The following is a 21,409-nucleotide window of genomic DNA, read 5'->3' on the forward strand; positions in this document are numbered from 1 at the left end:
ACCCCCCGGCAGCTCACACCTGCTACACGCCGCATCTCCCTCCCCACCCCACTCTACCCCAAGCCCCCGCTGCACCACCAGGTGATGCCCAGGGATGCTCCCCAGCCCAGGCTTGTACCCCACGGGAAATGTCGTAGAAGAGGGACCACAATCCTGGAGGCAACGTGGGTCGTCTGTGGGGCCCCACCTTACTGTCACACACTGCGGTCTGGCCTCAAAGTACCCCATGCTCAGCCACACTGGCCTCTCCCAGGGGATGTGGCTGCAGGATGCGGCCCCTTCCCTCTTTGTCCCCTCCCTGCACCCAGCCAAGGTGCCCACAAGCAGTGCTGCCGTCACCAGTAGGCAGTTGTGATTTGGGCAAGGGTCAAAGGGTGTTGAGGCTGTACCGGGATGTCCGAGGTGCTCCCCAAACCATGTGGCAGCCAAAGCCTGCGCCAGCAGTGCCGAGCAGCCCCGTCCCCAGCAGCGGGGACCACGCAGTGGCTCCCAGCATCGTGCAGCAATAATTTCATTAGTGGCATCAGGAACAATTAACAACTGCTCTGATGCCTTTGAGAGCTGAAGCGCGTGTGGAGCCAGCGCAGCTCTCCCTGGTGGCACCAGCTGTGCCGTGGCCTCTCTCCACCCCAGCACAATGCTGGCAGTGCCAGGCAGAGCCGAGCCCACCACCAGCACCACCCTGGGACGAGGCCAGAACCATCTCCCATCACCACACACCTCCCGGGACCTCCCGTGCCAATGCAGTCATGGACCAGCCATGCACACAGGTAAAGGCAGCAAGTGTGGGGTGACACCTGTGGGTGCCCATTTTCATCCCACCATGCTGCCCCAGGCAGAGCCATGAGCCCCAGGACATCTGCCTGGACATTGGTGGGGGCCAGTGGCAGAGGAGACCCCCAACCCCTGTGGGCAGAGCTCTGGCGTAGCAATAACAACCCTCCTTCAGTCTGGCTTGTTATTACTGATGGCATTTGCATGGAAACAGGATGTTTTTACTCCTTGCGGCTCCATCTGCTCCTGCTGAAGTCACCGCTCTGCACATGAGCTCCGGGGGGCTGCCATGGGAACCAGGGCAAGCTCCCCCGCAGCACCGGGACCCCCAGCTCTGGCTCCTACGGTGGCCAAACCCCCCAGGCAAGCAGCAGAGCAGGGCAAGGTGGGGGTACCCAGTGCACATGGCACCTGAGGTGGGCACCCAGCATGGTGCTGCCCTGGGGCAGCGTGCCGGGGAGGGGGCTGGGGGTCCCCAGTGCGGTGCCAGCCCCATCTGCTCCTTGCACCTCTCTCCCGGGATGGCTTCCAGCTCCTGCTCCTGGCACTGCGCCGGCAGTGCCAGCAACAACACTCCCACCCCCTGGGCACCCACTGCATCCTCCCTGTCCTGGTGCCCAGCCAAGTGTGCCCGTGGTGCCCAGTCCTGCCTCAGCTTCTCCCAGTTCCCCTCGCCGAGTGCTGGTGCTGCTTGATGGCACAGAGGTGCCGTGCCAAGCCTGTGTGAAGTCACCCTGCATGTCCCTCCTCTGCTGGGGGCCAGCATGGCTGGGTCATCAGTGGAGAAGTGGCAGGGTGCACTGACGAATTAATAGACTCTAATTAATACAGATTGGGGAGATCACTTTCAATTCCGCTTGCTTTCCCTCTTGCTGAGAAGAAACTGAGGGGATGGATGAGCCAGATCCTGCTCTGGAGCTGCCAGAGTCCTGAGTCCTGCTGCCAAGGGTCAATGTCTGCCTGGCTCATGCCCATGGGGGCATCTGGGACCCCTGACCACCTGCCAGGGTGGTGTGAGGGGCTGCAGCACTTGGGGAGCCATGGGAATCAGGATCTTTGAGGAGGAGATTGCAGTGCGTAGCTGGCCCAGTGCCTCCAGGCCCACATGCCCAGCATCTGGGCGTCCTGTGAGCCCCAGGGGGATGCCAGAAACACCAGTCCCACTGGGTGCTGTAAATGGATTATTACTCAGAGTAATTAAGGTGGAATTAAAATTTAATTCTCCTCTCCAGTGTTCCGCGGTCATGGCTCAGCCACGTGCTACAGCCATTGTGTCAGGGCTTTCTTCTGAAAACGACTGGGTTAAGGTGGAGGTGGAGGGAGGGCATCACCTGGTGAGCAGTGGTACCCAAGCTTTATGGGCTGCAACTACCACCTCTCTAGGCATGTCACCTCCCTGGCATTGCTCACCTCTCACCACATGCCCCAGGTGCCACTTTTGTCTGGGCCAGCTGAGGTGAGGCAGCTCCCACCACCACAGAGCCTGGCAAGCCCGTGTCTGTGCCGTGCCCGACCTCCTGCCCAGCCCTGGCAGCCACGGGCAAGGCCAGCCCTGAGATTTTCTAAACTCGCATCAAATATTTAAGTAGATATTTGAGCTCATGTATAATGGATCGCCCGTGAGCTGCCTCCCTATCCATTTGTGGTATTTAAGGAAGCCGAATATTAAACACCATTGTATTAGCAAAACCGCGCCTGCTTAATTGAGTTACAAACAGGGAAGGTGCTGACGGATAAACAATGCATAATGCAGGGACCCACGGGCAGGATGCGGCTGCCCTGGCGCCAGGCAGGGACTGGGCTGTGCGGGGCATGGGGCAGGAGGGTGCTCCAGTGGGGAGGGGCCACCGGTGCTGGTGGTGTCACTGGCAGAGCCGAAGGTGTGAGGAACACGTGTGCTGTATGAGGGATAGGTGACAGAGCATGGCACAGCACAGCACGCCATGGGACAGCTTGGCTTGGGATAACGTGGCGTGGTGTGGGACATCCCAGGGATCATCCTGCACAGGGATGCTCAGAAATGGAGCCAGTGAGAACAACCCCAGCCACGCAAGGAGCAGAAAGATTATGAAAATGAAAAGTAAATAAATATGGATGTTGAGGACCTAATTCTGATAAGAGGATTTTCAAAATTAGCCATTTGCAAGAGTAGATTAATGGCGCACGGTGCTGGAGGCGGGAAGGGCTCCTTTAGGATGTGCAGCAAAGCCCATCCTGGCACAGCCTGTTCCCTGTAGCCCCAGCACTCTCCACTTTTTGAAGAGATGGATTTGCTGCTGCTGTGGGGGAAGATGAGGTGGCCAGGAGCACAGTGTGGTGTCACCCTGCACACACAGGTTCTGCAGACACAGTACCAGGGTGCCAGGACCTCACCCCAGAGAATCAGCATCTGGCAGCACTGGCATGCAGATTCCAGCACCCAGGACTACAGGAGAATGGGCATGGTGCTGGCATGCAGCTTGGGGTCCCCACGGGTGTGCCTGGCACCCCCAGCCTGGGTATGGGGAGGCTGGACCAGTGCCAGCATAGGGCTGGGACAGGGGCCAGCGGGACAAATATGTAGAAAAGCCTCTGGACTGCACATCCCATGGGTGCCCCATGCCAAGCAGTGCAGTGGGTGCTCCTGGATGGAGCTGGTGCTGATGCCACCCTGGGTGCCGGGGCAGGGCCACATCTGTATGCTCTGGGCTAGGCAGGGGCAGGAGGCTGGGGCTTGGAGAGGCTTTTCACATCCTCTGGCTGGGATTTTCTATCCAGGCAGCCAAGCAGAAATCTCATTACAGACTGGCACAAAGGCAGCGTACCTGTCCCCATCCCTGTCCCCACACCAGGCTGGGGGCTGGCACAGGCTGAGGTGGGCACAGCTGCAAGCAGTGTGAGTCTGTTCTGGACACGGGCAGCTAGCAGGCTGCAAGTGGCCATTTGCTGGCCCCCAACCATCCCTTGTACCCCTCACCCTGCCCTGGGCCTGCCAGTCCCACCCCCAGCCTGACCCAGACCCCACACTTTGTGGTATGGGTGGGTTGGAGTGGGTCTGAAGTTTGTGCCAGCTCCTTGACGTGTGGGGCAAAGCCTCTGTGCTGGCAGGCAGGGTGTAGGCAGCCCAAGCAGCCCCGTGCCCAGCACTCCCACAGCAGCAGCAGCAGCAGCAGCAGCAGCAGCCGCCAATTAATTAGCAGGGCGGTGGGAGAGCAGCCGGCGGAGCTGTGCGGGATCGATGGGCACATCGACCGGCCGGGGGAACTCCAGCCCTCCCAGCCAGAGCTGTGATGCTGGGGCACACAAGGAGCCTGGCAGCCCCCGGCCCCGCGAGAGGGGTGGTGGCTATGGGTGCAGCATGACCAGCCCCTTGGGAGGGCACACCAGGGGCAGGAGGGAAAGACAGGCACCGCTGGCACTGCCACATGCCCTGCGTGCCGGCAGCCTCAGGGCTGACACCTGCTCCCCTGTGAACCAGGAGAGTGGCTGGTCCCTGTGTCACGCTGGGAGGACGTGCGGGTGCTAATGTTTGGATGCATCTGTGTTGAGGGAGCTGCAGGGTGGTCCCTCGGAGCCGGTGGCATCCACTGTGGGAGCTGAGGGAGGGGGCTGCGGGCAGGGGCAGTGCCAGAGTCTCGGGGGCAGCACAGACACGGTGACTCGGGGAGGGAAAGGCTCTGTGGGCACGTGCCAGCCAGCTGGGGGGCCACCAGGCCATGATACAGGACCGGCAGAACACACGCCAAAGGGGTGGTGGCACAGCCTGCACAGCCCCGTGCTGCAGACACGCCTGCAGGTCTGTGGCCACACAGCTCCTGTCCCCATCCCACCTGCCCGCTCCCCCGCCTGCCTCTGCCAAGCGAGACGTGCCAGCCCGTCCCTGCGGGGAAGGAGAGTGCTCAGCCGTGTTGCAGAGCCTGGTATCCACCCAGATGAGAAGTGACAGCAAAGGACCCTTCTCAGGTACAGGCTCCCTGAGGCGCAGGGCAGGAGATGCTGTCCCCGTCTTCGCCTCCTCTGCTGCTGGCACTGGGGACGACCCTGCAGGCACTTAACCACTTCCCCACCGTGCAAACCAGCTGTAGTTGGAGGGCAGCAGCCCAGCAGCAGCACTGCCACGTCTGCCCGTCCCAAGCTGCAGCAAACAGGAAGGAGCAGGCAGAGCCCGAGCCTGGGAGCAAGACCCAGAGGTGCGACCCCTGTGCTGTGCCCCACTCTGTCCTGCCAGGCGTGGGAGCCCAAGCTCGGAGGGGTCCACAGGCCCCTCGCCTCCCACAGCTCCCGCACCGGCTGTTGTCTCTCCCGGGAGGTTGTCATGGGAACGGTACGCTGTAGGTACCCCTCACCCTGAGTACCCCTCCTTGCGTGCCACCGTGATTCTGAATGGAGCGTCGGTGCAGCTGGTGCCCTTTCCAGGGCCTGGCAGGGAGGGCACGGGCAGCTCCAGTCCAGAACGCATGAGGATGCTGGCAGTACCCAGAGCCGGAGGTCCCGTGTGTACCCACACCTCTCCTGCAGGGTCCAGAGCCCCCCCGCGGCCCCTGGCTGGGTGATGGGGCAGGCAGGTGGGCTCAGGCACTGCGGGAACAGCGCGGCACAGCCTCAGCGCCGGCAGCCACGCTGCCTGCCCACTCCCACGGTGAGCCAGCGCTGCCTGTTCTTCCCCGGCCCACGCACCCTGCACGGAGCCAGCAGCTCCTTCCCCAGTTATTTGGGGGATTTTAACCCTGCAGCACCCACTGGTTGCAAGAATGGGTGCCTGCACCAGACGTGTGCCCGGGGGCAGGAGGCAGAATCTGTCCTTGCTGCCAGAGCCACCAGAGCTGGTGGCTCAGGGCAAAGCTGGGCTGGCAGTGCCTGGCCATGGCTGCACGCCAGCTGCCAGCAAGGTGACCCTGCAGGGGCACCCAGCACCACTGACCCACAGCCCCTGCATGGAAAGGGGGACACAGGACCCCATCCCTGCAGCAGGCCAGTTCATCCCTATCACTGCTGTGCCCCACAGCAACCCCAGCCCCATTTCCCCATCCCTCTTGTGCCACGGGGGTCCCTTGACCTGCGCCTCCCATCCCCGCTAGACCCCACAGCACTCCTGGCCCCCCCACCCCTGTCCTTGCAGGCCCCTCTGTCTGCCATGCCTCCCACCCCCACCACCAGGCCTGCCTCATGTCTGCTGCCATCTGCCTCTCCCTTTTGATTAGTATTAATTTTTAATTATTATTATTGACAGGGCTGCCAGCTCGGCTGCCAGCTGGGACAGCTGCCCAGAATGAGACAGGCCGGGGGCAGCCCTGGCACTGCTGTACTCACTGTGTGGCTCCTGGCAACTGCTCTGCCCGCCCAGGGGCTGCCTTTGTGCCCCCCAGCACCCTCTGGCCCTCAAACAGAGACTGTGGGGTGTAGAAGTTGAGGATCAAGGTTATTGTGTCCCCAAAGGGCAGGCTCTGGGTGGGCACTGCCAGCCCCCCAGCCTGGCTGGGCTGCAGGGCTGATGGGAACCCATAAAGCCACGGAGATAAATGGCTCCTATTATTTTTCCAATCAAATGAAATCCCACTGTGGCTACACGAGAATGGTGATGAACCACGGCAGCACAGCAGCCTCTGCACCCCCTCCTGCCCCAGTTAACCTTGGCCTTGTGCTGTGATGGGCACACGGCACCCCACGAGCACAATGCCCTTGCTGGGGTAAGGGGACAAAACCAGTGTGCCAGTGTTGCTGCGGGGGGCTCGGCCCTAGAGCCAGGTGGGGGGCGATGACAGGGCCATGTGGGGCAGAGCAGTAGGTTGAAGGGACAGAGGAACAGGCAGCCCCTGCTTCTCACGCACTTGACACTTTCACTGCTGGGGAGGGGCATTAATGGTTCGTTTTAGGGGGTCTCAGCAACCCCTCTTCCAGCTTCAGCTTTGCCAGCCCCACGCGTGGCTCTACCTACATTTCATTCTGGGGGGGAGGGAGGAGCTGGGGTAGCGCTGTGACCCCAACCTAGGCAGGGCAGGGCAGACAGAGACCCCACCGCAGGCACGGCAGGCTGCCAGCCCTGCCGCGCCGGAGCTGGCCAAGGCCGGGCGAGCGGCACCATCGCGTGGCGAGGGACGGGCGGTACAGGTAGCGCAGGCAGCACTCGGGCTGCCGGCACGCTCTGCCCATGCGGGACCGGTGGGCAAGACAGGCAGAGCCACCCCCTGATGGCCCGCCTGCAGCACCCCCAGTTTGGGGTGCTGCCCCTCATACTGCATCCCCTCATCCCCATCCTGCTGCCTGCAGCACCCCCAGTTTGGGGTGCTGAACCCCATATTGCATCTGCTCATCCCACTCCTGCCACCTGCAGCATCCCCGTAGCAGGGTGCATCCCCCCCATACTGCATCCCCTCATCCCGGTCCTGCTGCCTGCAGGCCTCCCCTGCCCTGTCGCCCTTGCACCTGCACAGAGAAGTGACCTAAAGCCATCACACGATGCAAGGACACAGGGACATGGCCTGACACAGTGCCTGCCAGGGGTGAGCTCCTGTCTTCGCTCCCTAATAGCATATTCTGCCTGGAACAGGGGCAATATTGGGTGGTGGAGGGCTCTGCATTGCCCTGGGGGAGCTGCAAGGCTCATGTCCCTGGAGAAAGGCAGCTGAGTCCCAGGGACACAGCTCTCTGCAGCCCAGGCAGCATCCCAGGGCAGTGCAGGGCTCAGCAAGCTCAGCCCCACGGGCTGCACTGCAGGCAGTCCAGACCCCGGCTGACACAGCCACACCAGCTGCCTGTCAAGCTGTGACCAGACAGGTCACAGCCAGCTCCAAGAACAGAGTGGCCAATACTTTGTCCTTCTGCAGGACCAGCTCTCTGCAGAGCCCATCTGCAGGCAGGGCAGCACTGAGCCATCACAGCAGGGCACAAGCAACCCCGGCTCTGGGCTGATGAGGTGGCATAGATGGGCTGGATGTGTGGTCCTGGACAAGGTGCAACCTTGGGCTGAGATGGAGCCTGGGTGCTGCTGGAGGGAATGGAGCTCTCAGCTCCTGGATGAGAGCTGCAGTGAGGGCAGAACTGCAGGCACCACTGTCAGGAGGTGAGCAGACAGCTCCACCTCTAGAATCTGACTAGGCAGGAGAGCACACAAACACACAAAAAGATTAAAGGACAGAGCGTGGGGTGGATCTGGAAGGGAGTATGAGGGACCAGGACCACCAGAAGGGACAGCAGAAGATAGCCACGGAAAGGAGGAGCCAGCAAAGTCCCAGGGCTCAAAAGACTGAGGCTGTGAACCTGCAGGTCTGGCACCAACAAACACTTGGGAAGAAAATAAGCTTCATAGTACCTATGCTGCAAGTGTCTGTGGGAGGGGATGCAGCATGGGGACCGTGCTGTGCTGCAGCCTCAGCACCCACTCTGCAGGGACACTGCCAGTCCTCAGCTGGGAAACTGCTCTTCCTGAGAAGGCAGACCCATGTCCCACAGATGTGCAGGGACTTAGGAGAAAAGTGGACCCGCTCCCCAGGCTGAGCTGACGCAGATGAGCTGGGCCTCAGTAGTCCCTCCCATGCCCAGGTTTGCAGGGCAGCGAGCTGTGCCCGTGCCTTGGCCAGGAAAGGACAGATCAGCATCCTTCTGGGGGCTATCCAGGGCTTCCCAAAACACCCCCACAGCCCCAGTGAGAGGGGCACTGGTCCCGGGCTCTAGGGGAGGTGAGGGGACATGTGCAGTGTCCCAATCCCTCAGTGATGCCAGCTCTGTTCTCCTGGCCCTGCTCACCCAGAATGGAGGGGCCAAGATATGGCACATTGCCACCTCCCTCCCAGGAAACCTCCCCCCCCGAACAAGAGCCACCCCAGCTTGCCAAGAGCCCTGGAGACACAGATCATGCTCAGATGCAGAAATTCATTGTGAGACAGTACATGGGGACCCCGTAGGCAGCTCCCTGCTCCCCCCACAGTCACACCACAAACTTGGTCTTGCTAAGGGAGTTGCTCTTGGTGGCCGTGTCCGCATGGGCCTGGTACCCAATGGTCACCTTCTGTGACAGGCCCAGGTGCTCCTTGTAGACACGCCTGGAGGAGAGAAGGGGATGCATGAATTGGGCAGCACCACTTCTGCTATTGGCCCTATTCCCCGAAACAAGGGGAACCCTTATTCCCCTGTGCAGCCTCCCCTGAAGCTGCATTACCCAATGTGGGTGACCCCTTCCTGGTTCTCCGCTTCCCGGGTCCAGATAGCAATCTTGTCCCCCTTGGTGCGGATGTTGATGACGGCCCCGCACACCTCGTCGCTGTACTCATCAAACATCTCCCCAATGAGACACAGCAGCTGTGGGGAGGAGAAGAGGAGCCTGGGACAGTCCCCACTGCAGTTCAGCCCTGGGGCAGGGGGAACACCACAGCCAGGACCCCCAGGACCCTCGAGTGGGGCTGCACTCACTGTCTCCAGCCAGAAACGGTCCAGCTCGGTGTGACGCTGCTGCTTGGCCAGGGTGATGAGCCAGCGCCCACCACGCTTGTTCTGGCTGTCCTCCCACATGGGCTCAATGCCATCCTAGGGGTGGGCAAGCAGACAGTCAGGGGCACCAAGTACCCAGCCAGAGCTGGCCTGGGGAGCTGTGAACAACCAGCCAGACTTCCCCTTCCACCTTATGGCCAGGGCACCCTGACCAGCACCCAGTGTGCCCCAATAATGCTGGGTGCTGTGGGGATTCTGAGGATGAGGTACCATACCTTGAAGAGGGAATAGTCACAGCCAGCTGCGAGCTTGCTGGCGAGCTGGATGTGACTGTACAGCCTGTGTTAGATGGAGACACAGCAGCAGGTGAGAATAGGTGCCTTAGGCTCAGACCCCCCCCACTAGGACATCTCCAGAAGGGGCACAATGGGTGTGCCCACCCAATGGACACTCACGCCCAGAAGTCCTCCACAGTGCTGAATTTGGTGACGAGGCGCAGGTTCGCCTGCCACATCTTGCTCTTGTCATTCTTGAAAAACCACAGTGCCCATCTGGGGAGGGAGGGGAAATGGGGTGTTCAACCATGCTGGAATCCCCCTCCAGCCCCAGCACACCCCTCCCAGTGCTGGGAGAGGCTGTCCATGGCCAGGCCCCCCATACCTGTTCTGCAGGGGGTGCTTGCCCAGGATCTCTGCCGGGAGCAGCTCTTGCTGCCGAGCCCTCTGCTGTCGTCGCTCCTGTTGCTTCTGCAGAGGAAGGTGGGACAGCCCCGAAGAGCCCCATGACCACCCCAACAGGGAGCCTGGAGCCCCCCAGATACCTCCCACACCGGGTACCCCGAGGGCTGGGAGGGTTGTCTGTGTTCTACAGCCTTCCCAGCCCATAGGGCAAGTACTCACCTGCTCCCCTGTAGCCATCCTGACTAGCACAGGCTCCCCTAGGCTGCCTCTGGCTCTTAAGTACCCGCAGGCAGGTGGGATGAGGAGCCATCCCAGCTGCAGCTGGTGGAGTGGGAGGGTGGTGTCCTGGGGAGCAGAGAGGTGGGGGATCCCTCTCTAGGGCAGGGAGCTGGAGGATGAGGGCAGGGGCTCAGAGTGGGATGAGATCAGGATGAGAGAGTAGAATTGTGTAAGTTTGGGACCATGATGTGGTATGGGCAGGGCAGGACAGTACACAGAGATAGCACACAGTGGGATAGCATCAGGTTGGAGGGCAGGGATAGGATGGAATGGGGAGGATGGGATCAGGATAGGATGTGATGGGGAGAGTGGGGCATGTGATGGGGAGGGGATGGGACCAGAATTGGATGCGGTGGGATGAGATGGGAAGAGGACATGACGAGAAGGGGATGGGAATGGCATAGGGACAGAGTGGAATGTGGAGGGAGTTGGATGGCTATAAGGATGGAATGGGGTTAGGGCAGCCTGTAGACGGAAAGCAATGGGATTGGGATGAGATGGGACAAGGATCGGGAGGAGACGTGACAGGGAGAGGGTGGGAAAGGATGCGACGGGGGTCAGGACAGAATAGCACGGGGACAGCGTGGGGTGAGATCACGACGAGTGATGGGGCTGGGGAGAACGACTGTCCCGGGGAGCCGCGCAGTGCGGGGACGGAGCCTGCGGGGCTGCGACGGCGAAGGGCGGGGGGCGCCGCTGGCTTGCGGGGCGGTGCGGGGCGGCGCGGGGGCGGCGGGGCACGGCTCGGCACAGCCGAGCACGGCTCAGCCCGGCTCAGCCCGGCGCGGCGCGGTCCCCCCCGCGCATCACGGCGCAGCGCGGCGCAGCGCAGCGCGGCCCCGGCACAGCCGCACTGAGCCCGCCCCGCCGCAGCCCGGCCCGGCCCGGCCCGGCCCGCCCGTCCCCGCCGACAGCGAGCCAGGTCGGGCGGGCGGCGGGGCCGGGGGCGCGGGACCGGGATGCGCGGGGAAGGGATGCGCGGGGAAGGGATGCGCGGGACCGGGATGCGCGGGGCGGACGGGCGCGGGGCCGGGGCGGGGTGAAGCCGTGCGGCCTCTCCCCGCAGAGCCGCCATGGAGGTGTTTATGAAGGGCTTGTCCAAGGCCAAGGAGGGGGTGGTCGCCGCAGCTGAGAAGACCAAGCAGGGGGTGGCCGAGGCCGCCGAGAAGACCAAGGAAGGGGTCCTCTATGTCGGTAAGGACCGGCTCGCCCTGCCTGCCCCCTGCCTGCCCCCTGCCTGCCCCCTGCTTGCCCCCTGACAGCCCCTGCCTGCCCCTTGCCTCCCCACCCCCGGCTAATCTCTGCCCGTCCCTGCCTTCCCCTGCCGGCCTTATCTGCCTGCCCTTGCCTGTTCCTGCGTTTGCCCTTGCGTCCTCCTGCCCATCCCCCTGCAGTCCCCCTTTCGTCCCCACCTGTCTCCGGTCCCGCTCCCCCTCTCCCCTGCTCCTTTCCTGCCACGACCATCCTGCGGTGGAGTGCCCCGGGGCAGAGGGTCGGTGCCCGCAGTGCCTCGATGCCCACCGGGAATCTGCAGGGCAGGAGAGTGGGCTCCGCGGGCAGAAGCAGAGTCGGGGACTGTTCCCCAGGCTGAGGGGCTGGGACCCTCGGGGACTGGACCTCTTGCAGTTCCCAGTCGGAGCCCGAGGGTCTCTCAGCTCTGTTCCCGGGATGTTCTGGGGCAGGAAAGCAGAGGGACCATGATGGAGGTGGTGACCCCTGTGTTGGGATGTGCCTGTCTTGGGGCAGGGGGGTGGGGACCATGTTTATTCCCCTTGGAGAGGTAATGCCCTGGAGCTGATCCCACACCAGCATCTCCCCTGCACCTGGGGACTGAGGGGTCCCTCCGTGCTGCCCCTTGGGGCCGGGATCTGTTTGGGGCCGAATCCTAGAAGACATGGCTGGCAGGAGGAGCAGTTCCTGGGCAGTCTGTGCCTGGCTGTGGTGCTGGAATGTCCAGGGAGGGAGCTGAGGCCAACCCTGCTTGCAGGGAGAGGGAGGAAGGCGCAAGGCTGAGGCTCTGTTCTGCTCCAGAGGGCACAAGCTCTGTGGGAGAGCTGAGGCCGCAGAACTCTTCCCCTGGGCAGTGCCTGCCCTGGGCCCCCATCCTCCCCAGGGTGTGTGTGCTGGACTTGGGTCCAGCAGCTCAAGCAATGCCCCGAGGCCCCATCCTGCTGGAGCCACCCTACCTTTCCTTCTATCCTAGACACCCCACTCCCGTTCTGTGGGGTATCCTGGGTGGTGTCACTCTGCTCGAGGGAGCCTGGCAGAGTTGGCACAGGCAGCAGCAGCAGCCAACTCCAGGCACTCTAGCTGTGGGGCTTCCCATACCGTGCTGGTTCTAGGTTTGGATCCTGTGGGAGGTTTTTCTCAGCAGCGTGGCTGCCATTCGCCCTGCCTGGCTGTGCCCTGACACGGGCCCTGGGGTCTCTGCCCTGCCTGGCATGTGGTGGTGGCCCTGTGCTGCCCCAGTTCTGGCTCCTGCAGGGACAAGAGGAGCCTTGAGGGGAGCCAGGCAAGTGCTCAGTCCCCCAGGTGCCCTGGCATGGGATGTGGACAGGATGCTGTCCTGGCTCAGAGCCCTGCCAGGGTCCCGGGCATGGCACATGTTGGAGCCCAGCTGTCAGTCCCTCTACCCTGATCTCTGTCTCTTTCTACCCTCAGGGAGTAAAACCCAAGGTGTGGTGCAAGGCGTAACCTCAGGTAAGGGCTCCTCTGTCTCCCCGCTGTGGTACCCCTCTGGCCCTGAGAGCATGGCCACACTAACGAGATCAGAGGCTAATTGAGGGGCTGATGTCACTCTGCTAAAGCCTCTTATATAACAGGTCCGGCAACCAAGGATTTGCAGCGGCTGCTCACACTCCTTGCCCAGCTGCAGAGGAGTGTCGTGGCCCCCTCCCCTCCCCATCAGGGCAAGGAAGTGGGAAGAGCCTGATCCTGCCCAGCATCTCCCTGCCAGTTCCCCCCCACCCCCCACGGGTGGTTCAGGGCATGAAACCACGGCTGGGCACCCCTTTTGGCACCGGGGAGGGGCACTGATGGGGCACCCCCGGCTCTTGCAGTGGCTGAGAAAGCGAAGGAGCAGGCGTCCCAGCTGGGCGAAGCGGCATTCTCCGGCGCCGGCAACATTGCGGCGGCCACCGGGCTGGTGAAGAAGGAGGAGTTCCCTGCGGACCTGAAGGTGAGAGTCCCCAGGCATTGCCGTGCCCATGGGGAGGCTGGCACATCCCCAGGTTTGGTGGGGACCCCCTTGGCTGTTGCCCAGTCCCAGAGGAGGGACCACGAGGGTGCCCAGGTGGTCTCCCCATGCCCAGGGCAGGCGGGCATCGCGGCCCCGGTGTGTGCGGCCTTGTGCGCGGTGTCTGCGGACGTGTGCGTGCCCGGGCCCTGGCATGGCGGCCGGCGGCGTGGGCCCACGGCGCATCGCTCCGGCAGCTGCGAGGTGACCTGACAGCTGCGGGAGGGGCAGCGGGTTCCAGCTCGCCGCCCCATGAGCCGTTGGCTTCCAGCTTAGCCCAAAATAGCATCAGCTGAAGAAATGAGGCCACCGCCGCCACCGCTGCTGCACAGGGGGATCTGCTGCCCCCCTTTCCCGCCTGCCAGCCCCAGGGAGGGGTTACCCAGCACCGCCCTCCCCTGCCAGGGATGCAGGATGCTCCTGCAGCTCTGCCAGCGCCTGGAGCCTGTCGAGGCCCACGTGGTGCCAGCACTCGTTGCCTGCCCGAGGCTGGGGCTGGGAGCAGTGTGGGTACATAAACACACAGCCCCTGCTCCCACAGACGTGTGCATGTCACCTCCCAGCTAGGTGGGCTGCTGTGTGCCCGGGGTGTTGCTGGCTCCTCACAGAGCCCCTTGTATCCTGAGTGCACTGCTGGTCTGGCAGGGGCAGGAAGGGTGGGTGCCGTGTGGGGGGCTGTGTGTGTGTGGGACTGACCTCCTGGTTCACTCTCAGGCAGAGGAGGTGGCCCAGGAGGCTGTGGAGGAGCCGCTGGTCGAGCCGCTGCTGGAGCCAGAGGGGGAGAACTACGAGGAACCCCCACAGGTGAGGGGACAGGGTGGCACAGTGGACACAGTGTGACAGTGATCAGTGCACTGTCCAGAGCAAAGCTGGTGTTGGGCTGGAGAAGAGGGGAGCTCCGTGCCCCACTTGAACTCTCTCACTGGCTCTTTCCTTCCCCATCCTGCAGGAGGAATACCAGGAATACGAGCCAGAGGCATAATGGACCCCCATCCTTGCCTCTTCCACCAGCAGCACAACGAACCGCCGGTAGCCCCCTGCTCCTCCTCAGCCGGCCCCGGCCGGTGCCTCTGTGCCGGGGAGGAGCAGGGGTGCCCCTGCCCCGTTCGCTCACGAGTTCTTCCTCCAGTTCCGTTCCAAGGGACCGTGTCCGTGTCTCCGTAACATGTCTAGCAGTGAGAAACACCCGCTGTGTCCAAGCCCCCGAGCCCCGGCGCGTGCCCGAGCCGTGGGTGCTGCCCGCAGGGGCTGGTGTGTGTGCGTGTGAGTGTGAGCGTGTGTGTGAAGCCCGGGTTTATGGCTCTGTCTCCCTCCCAGCGCCATAAACCCCGGCTGCGTCCCGGCGTGTCCGTGTGTGTACAAAGCATGTTTACCTGCTCACGGGCTGCTGTACATTTCGCTTGCACGCGTGTCCCTGTGGTTCTGCTCTGGTCATCGTGGAACTATTTTTTTTTTTTATATATATCTCTCTATCTATGGGTGGACGGGTCTTTTGCCTTTGTGAACCCTTGGCGCCCAAGCCCGCTCCCCAGCCTGCTGGGTGGTGACGGTGCCCGCGCCCCTCCCCGAGGTCCCATAGTGCCGACGCTGTGTTGTGACGTGGCATGGATATTCCCCCGTCGCTGGATGTGCAATACGAGGGCAGCTGCCAGTGACACAGCTGCCCCCGTGTCCGTGAATAAAGCCAACTCTTGTCTGTAGCCCCCTGGTCCTGGTTGTGGGGTCCCTGAGGAGGGGTTGGCCCTGTGCTTTGGTGGCAGGGGTAGTTTTGGAAAGAGGAATGCAGCTGGTGCTGGGCGAGTGGGCAGAACTGGTTGCTCATGAGGACAAGATGCCTTTCTGTCTGCTGGCTGCTGCATCACAGCAGGTCACTGTGCCCTAGGCCTCCAGTCAGACTCTGGCTGAGACTTGGGGTGCAGGCAGTGTCCCCATGCCACCTGCCTGTCTGCAGGGCTTTGCATCTGCAGGGAGCCCTGTGAGGCTGAGGACCAAAAGCCAGGATGAGTGTATACACAGCCCTGGGCTCCAGCATTGGTTTCTCCTTTCCTACGTGCCCCTGCTCCCCTCAAGGGGCTGAGGACGTGGCTGGCACCCTGAGCTCACTCAGATGCAGTGTGACCACCTGAAGGGCAGGTGGGTGTCACACATCCCACACATGTGGGATGTCCACCATGGCAGGGGGTCCTGTGCCCACCCCACAGCGCAGTCCTTGAGCCTTCAGCTCTCCCAGGGCAGGATGACCAACCCAGCCTGGGTCCCCAGCTAGCCTGCAGCCCCTTGGCTGCAGCACAAGTCAGGGTGAGAGGCTGGGCTGAGTCTCCTTGCCATGAATCTCAGATTAGATCCCCCACCTGTGCTGGCTCGCCGGCTTTGCCAGCGAGGAGTGAAGCTGCAACAGTCAGCACGGACACACAACGGGTTTGCTGATGCCAGCAAATCCTGCCCTGTCTCTGGTTGCAGCAGTGCTCATCCCACCCGCTGTGCGTTGTTGGAAGGACCAAGACAGCTCTTTGGGGGCTGGCTGGCTAGATCCCCTAGAACATTTTTTCCTTCCCTTGTCCAGTTCTGCCATCCATGGGCAAGCAGACCCAAACCAGCAGCAGCATGACTTGCCCCAGTGCCAGGGAGGCTGTGAAGGAGCTGGAGCAGAGGCAGTGTGGGGGAAGACAAGCCCGTGCCTGGGAGAGCTGGAACTCAGAAAGTAGGGAGAGAACTTGCTCAAACCAACCGTTTATAGAAAGGGTGTCTCCTGTGTGCAGCACCCCGTGCACAGCAGGACTGTGACCCTCAGCAGGGCAGCTCCCCTGGGTGCTGTGTCTGTCGGTGCAGCCGACCTCACTGAACACAGTGAACACCTGCTCCAGGTTCCCTGTCCACACTCAGGCTGTACCTTGCAGTCATGGCTGTAATTTTCTAGAGAGAGGAGAGCTGTGAGGCTGGTGTGTGCCAGGAGGATCTAGGGGCAAGCGGGGACAGAGGTCCCTATGAGGAGGGTGCAGGCAGTGTCACATGAGCAAGCACCAGGCACAAGCCTGGCACAACCCTGGAAATGGGGTGCACAGGTTTGTGGGAACAGAGAGAGGGACAGGGACCCAGGAGCAACAAGGAGCACTGCTGAGCATGAGGCTTTATCCAAGATGGATGGAGTCAGTGCTGGGAAGATGAACCCAGGCCTGGCGCTGACCTGCCAGGAGCTGTGATGGGGTGCCATGGGTGGGAAACCCTCAAATACAGCCCAGGGGCTCTGTAGCAAAGCAAAGAGTCCAAGAACAAGGATGGGTGAGGCAAAGAGCCCTCAGGTACCTTGGCTGACTGTTCCATGGTGTAGGACAGTCCTGAACACAGTGGTGGGAGGGAGCTGGTATTTGTAGCAGTCCCCTGCTTTGCTCACTTTTTTCTGCTGCCCATGATTTTCAGTGCCGACACGGTGACACCCCAGTACCTTTGAGAGCATCATCTCCTCTGTCCTGGGGGCAGATCTGATACAACAATGAAGACTGAGGATGCAGAAGAGCCAGCCAAGGTCACTCCAAGGATCCTTGCTCCCTGCCAGCAAAGGGAAGGGCTTGGGCTTTCCTTCCCCCAAATGATGTAACCTGCCACCTCCACCTCATGCTCCATCCCTCTGGCACAGCAGGCAAGATGTCAATGTGGTGATGTGGTGCCTTCCTGGGCTGCTGAATTCCTAAAGCCAAGGTTCAGCTGCGCTGATGCCGCTCACACACCGGTGCAGGGTCTGTCAGGAGTGGTCTGTACGTTTGCTTGCTCTGGGGTGTGTTCTCCCTCCTGAGCTGATTCTCAACAGTGGCAGGGGTGAGGGTGTTGTGAGACATCTCTAGGATGCTGCTATCATAGGGATCTGTTTTTGGGAAGCCAACTACGGTGCTGTGGTCCTGGAATGTGCAGGAGAGTCCTGTTGTTCCCAGCCTGGCAGTGTTAAGCACAGCCCTCAGAGCTGGCTTTGTAGGACACGAGGGGCAGCCACCTTCTCTGTGGGCATTTTAGAGACAGGCACTGACCACCACCCCTTTAAGAACAGGGACTGGAATGAATGGGCTCAACTCACCTGCTCATAGTCTTATAGTGCCTTGATGTTGATCCGTCTGGAATTTTGAATGGCTCTATCTGCCTGCCCCACACAGATACAGCAGGCACCAGACTTGTGCAGGTGTTCAGCCCACTTTGCCAAAGCCCTACAGTGACATGGAGCAGAGATGGTGTGGGAAGAGGGAAGCTGTGGGGACAAATATTTAATCTGGCCCTCTGTGCTGGTAATAGCTCCCTCTCAGGAGCTTTTGCTGAAAAGCACAAATAGAAACCTCAGCATAGCTGTTCTTGGTGAATGTTTTGGCTGGATAGAGACTAGGACCTGGCAGGACAGAGATCTCCTTGGCTGGAGAGAGGGTAGCGAAAAGCAGAGCCTGCTCATCTTCCAGCTCCTCCTGTCTTTATCACCTTCAGAGCTCCTGGACATGATGTTCCAAGCACAGCATGCTGTTCAGTTCCTAAAAGCCAATCCCGATAGAAAACAGATCCAGTGAGAAACAGTCCCTCGCTGGGCACCATGCAGCATCCAGGCACAATCTGAGTGATCCTGCACCTCACACGGAGGGAGTGCGATTGGCTGCCCCGGGGTCAGCACAGAGCAGGGCCATGGGGGAGCTCAACTCTCCTCACTGGGACAGAGGATTTTCCACTGTTTGCCCCAAAGCATTTACCGGCTTGGTACAGCTCCTAAAAGCAAAACCAACACTGCAAACCCAGTCCCAAAACACAGCAGGACTATCCACATAGTAGTCAAAGTCTTCAGCTGCCTCATTCTCTGCTGTATCAGCAAAGCAGAAGGATGTGTAGAAAGAAAAGAGATCGGCAAAGACATGGCCATTCCCGAAGGCACTGCGGGCAGCAGCTCAGGGTGCAGCCTTGGTTCAAAGCCTCTTCCCCGGGGGAGGGAGCTGCTTTGGGGAGAGAGGCCTTGGAGGGATACACGGAGTGCCAGCTGCAGGCAGGACTTCAGCTGTGTGTTTTCCAGTTTATTCCTCCCTGGCAACGGCGTCAGGAATGGGCAGCTGCAGGCGTTGGATCAGGGCAGCAGCGCCTGGCCAAGAGCAGGAGCTCCTGGAGTTACAGCAGGGGGAAGCACCTCACCGCAGTTGTGAGCTGGACCTGGTCTGCAGGGAAGAGAGGGAAGGTCTTTCCTGGGAGGAGAGGGGAAAATGCAGTGCTGGTACCCTCAGGGTCCCACCGAGCTCTTGGGCTCCAAAGTGGTGCTATCCGAGTTTACCCAGTGCCCTGCTGTGTGGGTGTAGATATTTGCTATCCAGGACATCTCCCACTCCCCAGGTACTGAGACCAGGGGCCAGCTCATCAATCCCAGGCCCTGTGGAGGTAGAAAAATCAGTCACATCTTGTCTTGCAACTCATTTGCTGAGCTCCAACCGAAGCATATCCACAACTGGGTGATTACCATGGGCTGGTCATGGTCTTGGACACACCAAGGAGTCCCCTGCCCAATGTGTTGTGCTGCCCATATCCCAGGGCCACCCCAGTGTCCCACAGGCATGAATGGCTTTGGCTTTCACAGGATCTTTGTCTTGGCCCTTACCAAGAGGGAGTGTAGAGGTCTCTGCCTTGTGACCAGCGCTCTCTGAGCTCTCTATCACATGCTGAGGCAGGAGAAACCTTCATTCCTCCCTGAGTCTGAGCAGGCCAGTGGGAGTACAGGATAATGCCCAAGTGAGGACCCTGCCCAGTAAGAGGACTAGCCTGAGGGTCCCTCTACTCCAAATTCTCAGTGCAGGCAAAATAAAGTGTAAAGGGACACTGGAACACCAGGGCAGTGACAGGCAGTGATGGTGGCAGCCTCTGTATCTCTGTATCTGCCTGGCCAGGCAGCTGCTGTCTACTCCCCTGACTGCCAGCACACACTGCCTACAGAGCCAGGACAAACCCACCACCTACAAACTCCTTCTTGGCCTTTTCTACAGTAAAAGGCCTTGTTATTTTCTCGAGCTTGTGCTCCTGTGCAAGAGCAACAAAACACAGTTGTTACTACAGGCCCCAGGAAAAATCACAGAGCCTCAGTACATCATCTGGCAGCTGCCCTGCCCTGCCTGACGGCTCCAGGGAGTTTAATCACAGCAGCTGGGGACCCTGGCATGAAAAAAAGAGATGTGTGAACTCCTGCTCCCTTTGCTCACTGCCCTTCTAAGCCCTTGCTGATTTGCCCCTTCCCCCAGCCCAGCAGGCAGTGGTGGGAGCATCCCCACTCCAGGCTCCCTCAGTGTGTCTCCGGTCAGATGCACCGACCCATAAACCAGAGTTCACCCCCCTCTCCCCACCCCAAGCTGCTTTTCACAGTCGCTGGGTGAGTGTTACTCACTACAAACATCTCCCCCCACTCGTCAGAGCACATCGCTGTGATACGCATGGAGAGGGAGGGCTGTGCAAATGGAGCGTGAGTTATGGGCTGTCGGCAGGGAAACGAGGAGTGAACTCACCGAGTATTTCCTTGGATTGATCCTCACACCCACCATGGCAACACAAAAAGGAACATCTGGAAAAGGCTGGGTAAGGCAGACAGATGTTCTCTGCCAGCTCACTGCTCCCCAGGGGGAGGAAGTGACTGTGGCAATCGTGACCGTGTTGGTGAATCCAGGCAAGGGGGAACCGCTTCCCCACACCACACATGGCTCCCTGGTAATGCCGTGAAGCCTCTGCAGAGCAGAGCCGAAGGCAGGACAGGATATGGACCCTGAGCCTGCCACAAATGCCACCAGCCAGAGCTGAATCCATGACAACCCAGGCACAGCCACTGCATCTGAGGAGCACGATGCTTGACACTTCCTGATTAACACCAACATTCCGGGCTGCCAGTGGCGTGTTCTGCAGCGAGACATGCCCTCACACATCTGTGCCCAGAGGAGCATCCTGCACTTGCAAAGACCTTCTGATTTTCACAGCCCCTAATGAGCTTTTCTGACTCATGGCCCCATCCCATGCCCAAGTTACCATGTGCTTTATGTTCCCTTTGTACTTACCCACTACGGTGCGTTTGTGTGCCGTTAATGCAGCCAGGGCTTTCATTTCATCGACATGGATGGAGCTGCTGAAATGAGCCCCTGGGAAAGGAAAGAGAAGAAGTGAAGAGTCCCTGCCTCTCCACCACAAAGGCACAGAGGCATTGTAGGAAAGGCTTTCGCTCTTCTGGAACAGCAGCATCTGGTTGCAATAGATGACTGTATTGATGATCAGAAGTCAGGAGCACCTCTGCTGTGGAGACAGGATGGGAGAGTTGGGGCTGTTCAGCCTGGAGAAGAGAAGGCCCTGAGGAGACCTTAGAGCCCCCTTCCAGTACCTAAGGAGAGTTGGACAGGGACTTTTTACAAGGGAGTGGAGTGATAGGACAAGGTGGAATGTCTTTAAGCTGAAGAAGAGTCAATTTAGATTACATATTAGAAAGAAATTCTTCCCTGTGAGGGTGGTGTGGCCCTGGCGCAGGTTGTCCAGAGAAGCTGTAGCTGCCCCATCCCTTGAAGTGTTCAAGGTCAGGTTGGATGGGACTCTGAGCATCCTGGTCTAGTGGAAGGTGTCCCTGCCTAGATTATCTTTAAGATCCTTTCCAAACCATTCACTGATTATACGATTGTGTTGGTTCTTTTCCACAGCTCCCCCTTATCCTGTGCTGAGAGATCAAATGTGTGACTGGGTTGTTCTCCAGTGTCACCACCCAGCTCTGGCTGATTGATGCCACGCTCAGGTCCCTCTCAGTGGCACAGAGCAGCTGGCAGAACTGGGCCTCTCTGTGTCCCTGTCGCTGCCTCTGCCCCCAGCTGGCCCTGGGGCCGTATCCCTGTCTGTACCCAGGAGCACCATGGATGATGTTCTCGGCCACCAGGCTGCAGTGTCCTGGGTGCAGTTTTCTCCCGTCCCACAGGGCTGAGGCAGGGGCTGTGTTTTGGGGCACCTGGGACAGAGGGTGCTGGCAGGGATCAGATACCCCCCAGCATATCCACACCAAGACACCTGGGAAAGTAGT

General features: G+C 60.6%; 2 protein-coding genes across 4 annotated transcripts; one reads left to right on the plus strand and one right to left on the minus strand.

Annotated features, from left to right (window-relative positions):
* Window positions 1–8,677: 8,677 nt before the first annotated feature.
* On the minus strand, window positions 8,678–10,094 carry EIF4E1B (eukaryotic translation initiation factor 4E family member 1B; the record flags this gene model as incomplete). The annotated part of the gene is made up of 7 exons (XM_082291353.1): window positions 8,678–8,792; window positions 8,909–9,048; window positions 9,160–9,273; window positions 9,453–9,516; window positions 9,633–9,728; window positions 9,838–9,923; window positions 10,077–10,094. 7 exons carry the CDS (start codon window positions 10,092–10,094, stop codon window positions 8,678–8,680), a joined length of 633 nt encoding a protein of 210 aa, XP_082147479.1.
* A 539-nt stretch (window positions 10,095–10,633) lies between these two features.
* Window positions 10,634–14,353, plus strand: SNCB (synuclein beta; the record flags this gene model as incomplete). Of its 3 annotated transcripts, XM_082291716.1 has the most annotated exons (6): window positions 10,634–10,671; window positions 11,203–11,330; window positions 12,798–12,836; window positions 13,196–13,314; window positions 14,086–14,175; window positions 14,321–14,353. In XM_082291716.1, 6 exons carry the CDS (start codon window positions 10,634–10,636, stop codon window positions 14,351–14,353), a joined length of 447 nt encoding a protein of 148 aa, XP_082147842.1. The 3 variants fall into 3 exon arrangements, with proteins under 3 accessions (XP_082147842.1, XP_082147844.1, XP_082147843.1); XM_082291718.1 differs by lacking the exons at window positions 10,634–10,671; window positions 14,086–14,175 and having other exon boundaries at window positions 11,210–11,330; XM_082291717.1 differs by lacking the exons at window positions 10,634–10,671; window positions 12,798–12,836 and having other exon boundaries at window positions 11,210–11,330.
* Window positions 14,354–21,409: the final 7,056 nt, after the last annotated feature.

This window comes from Coloeus monedula, assembly GCF_965178545.1.
Source record: "Coloeus monedula genome assembly, chromosome: 15".
Taxonomy (NCBI): Eukaryota; Metazoa; Chordata; class Aves; order Passeriformes; family Corvidae; genus Coloeus; species Coloeus monedula.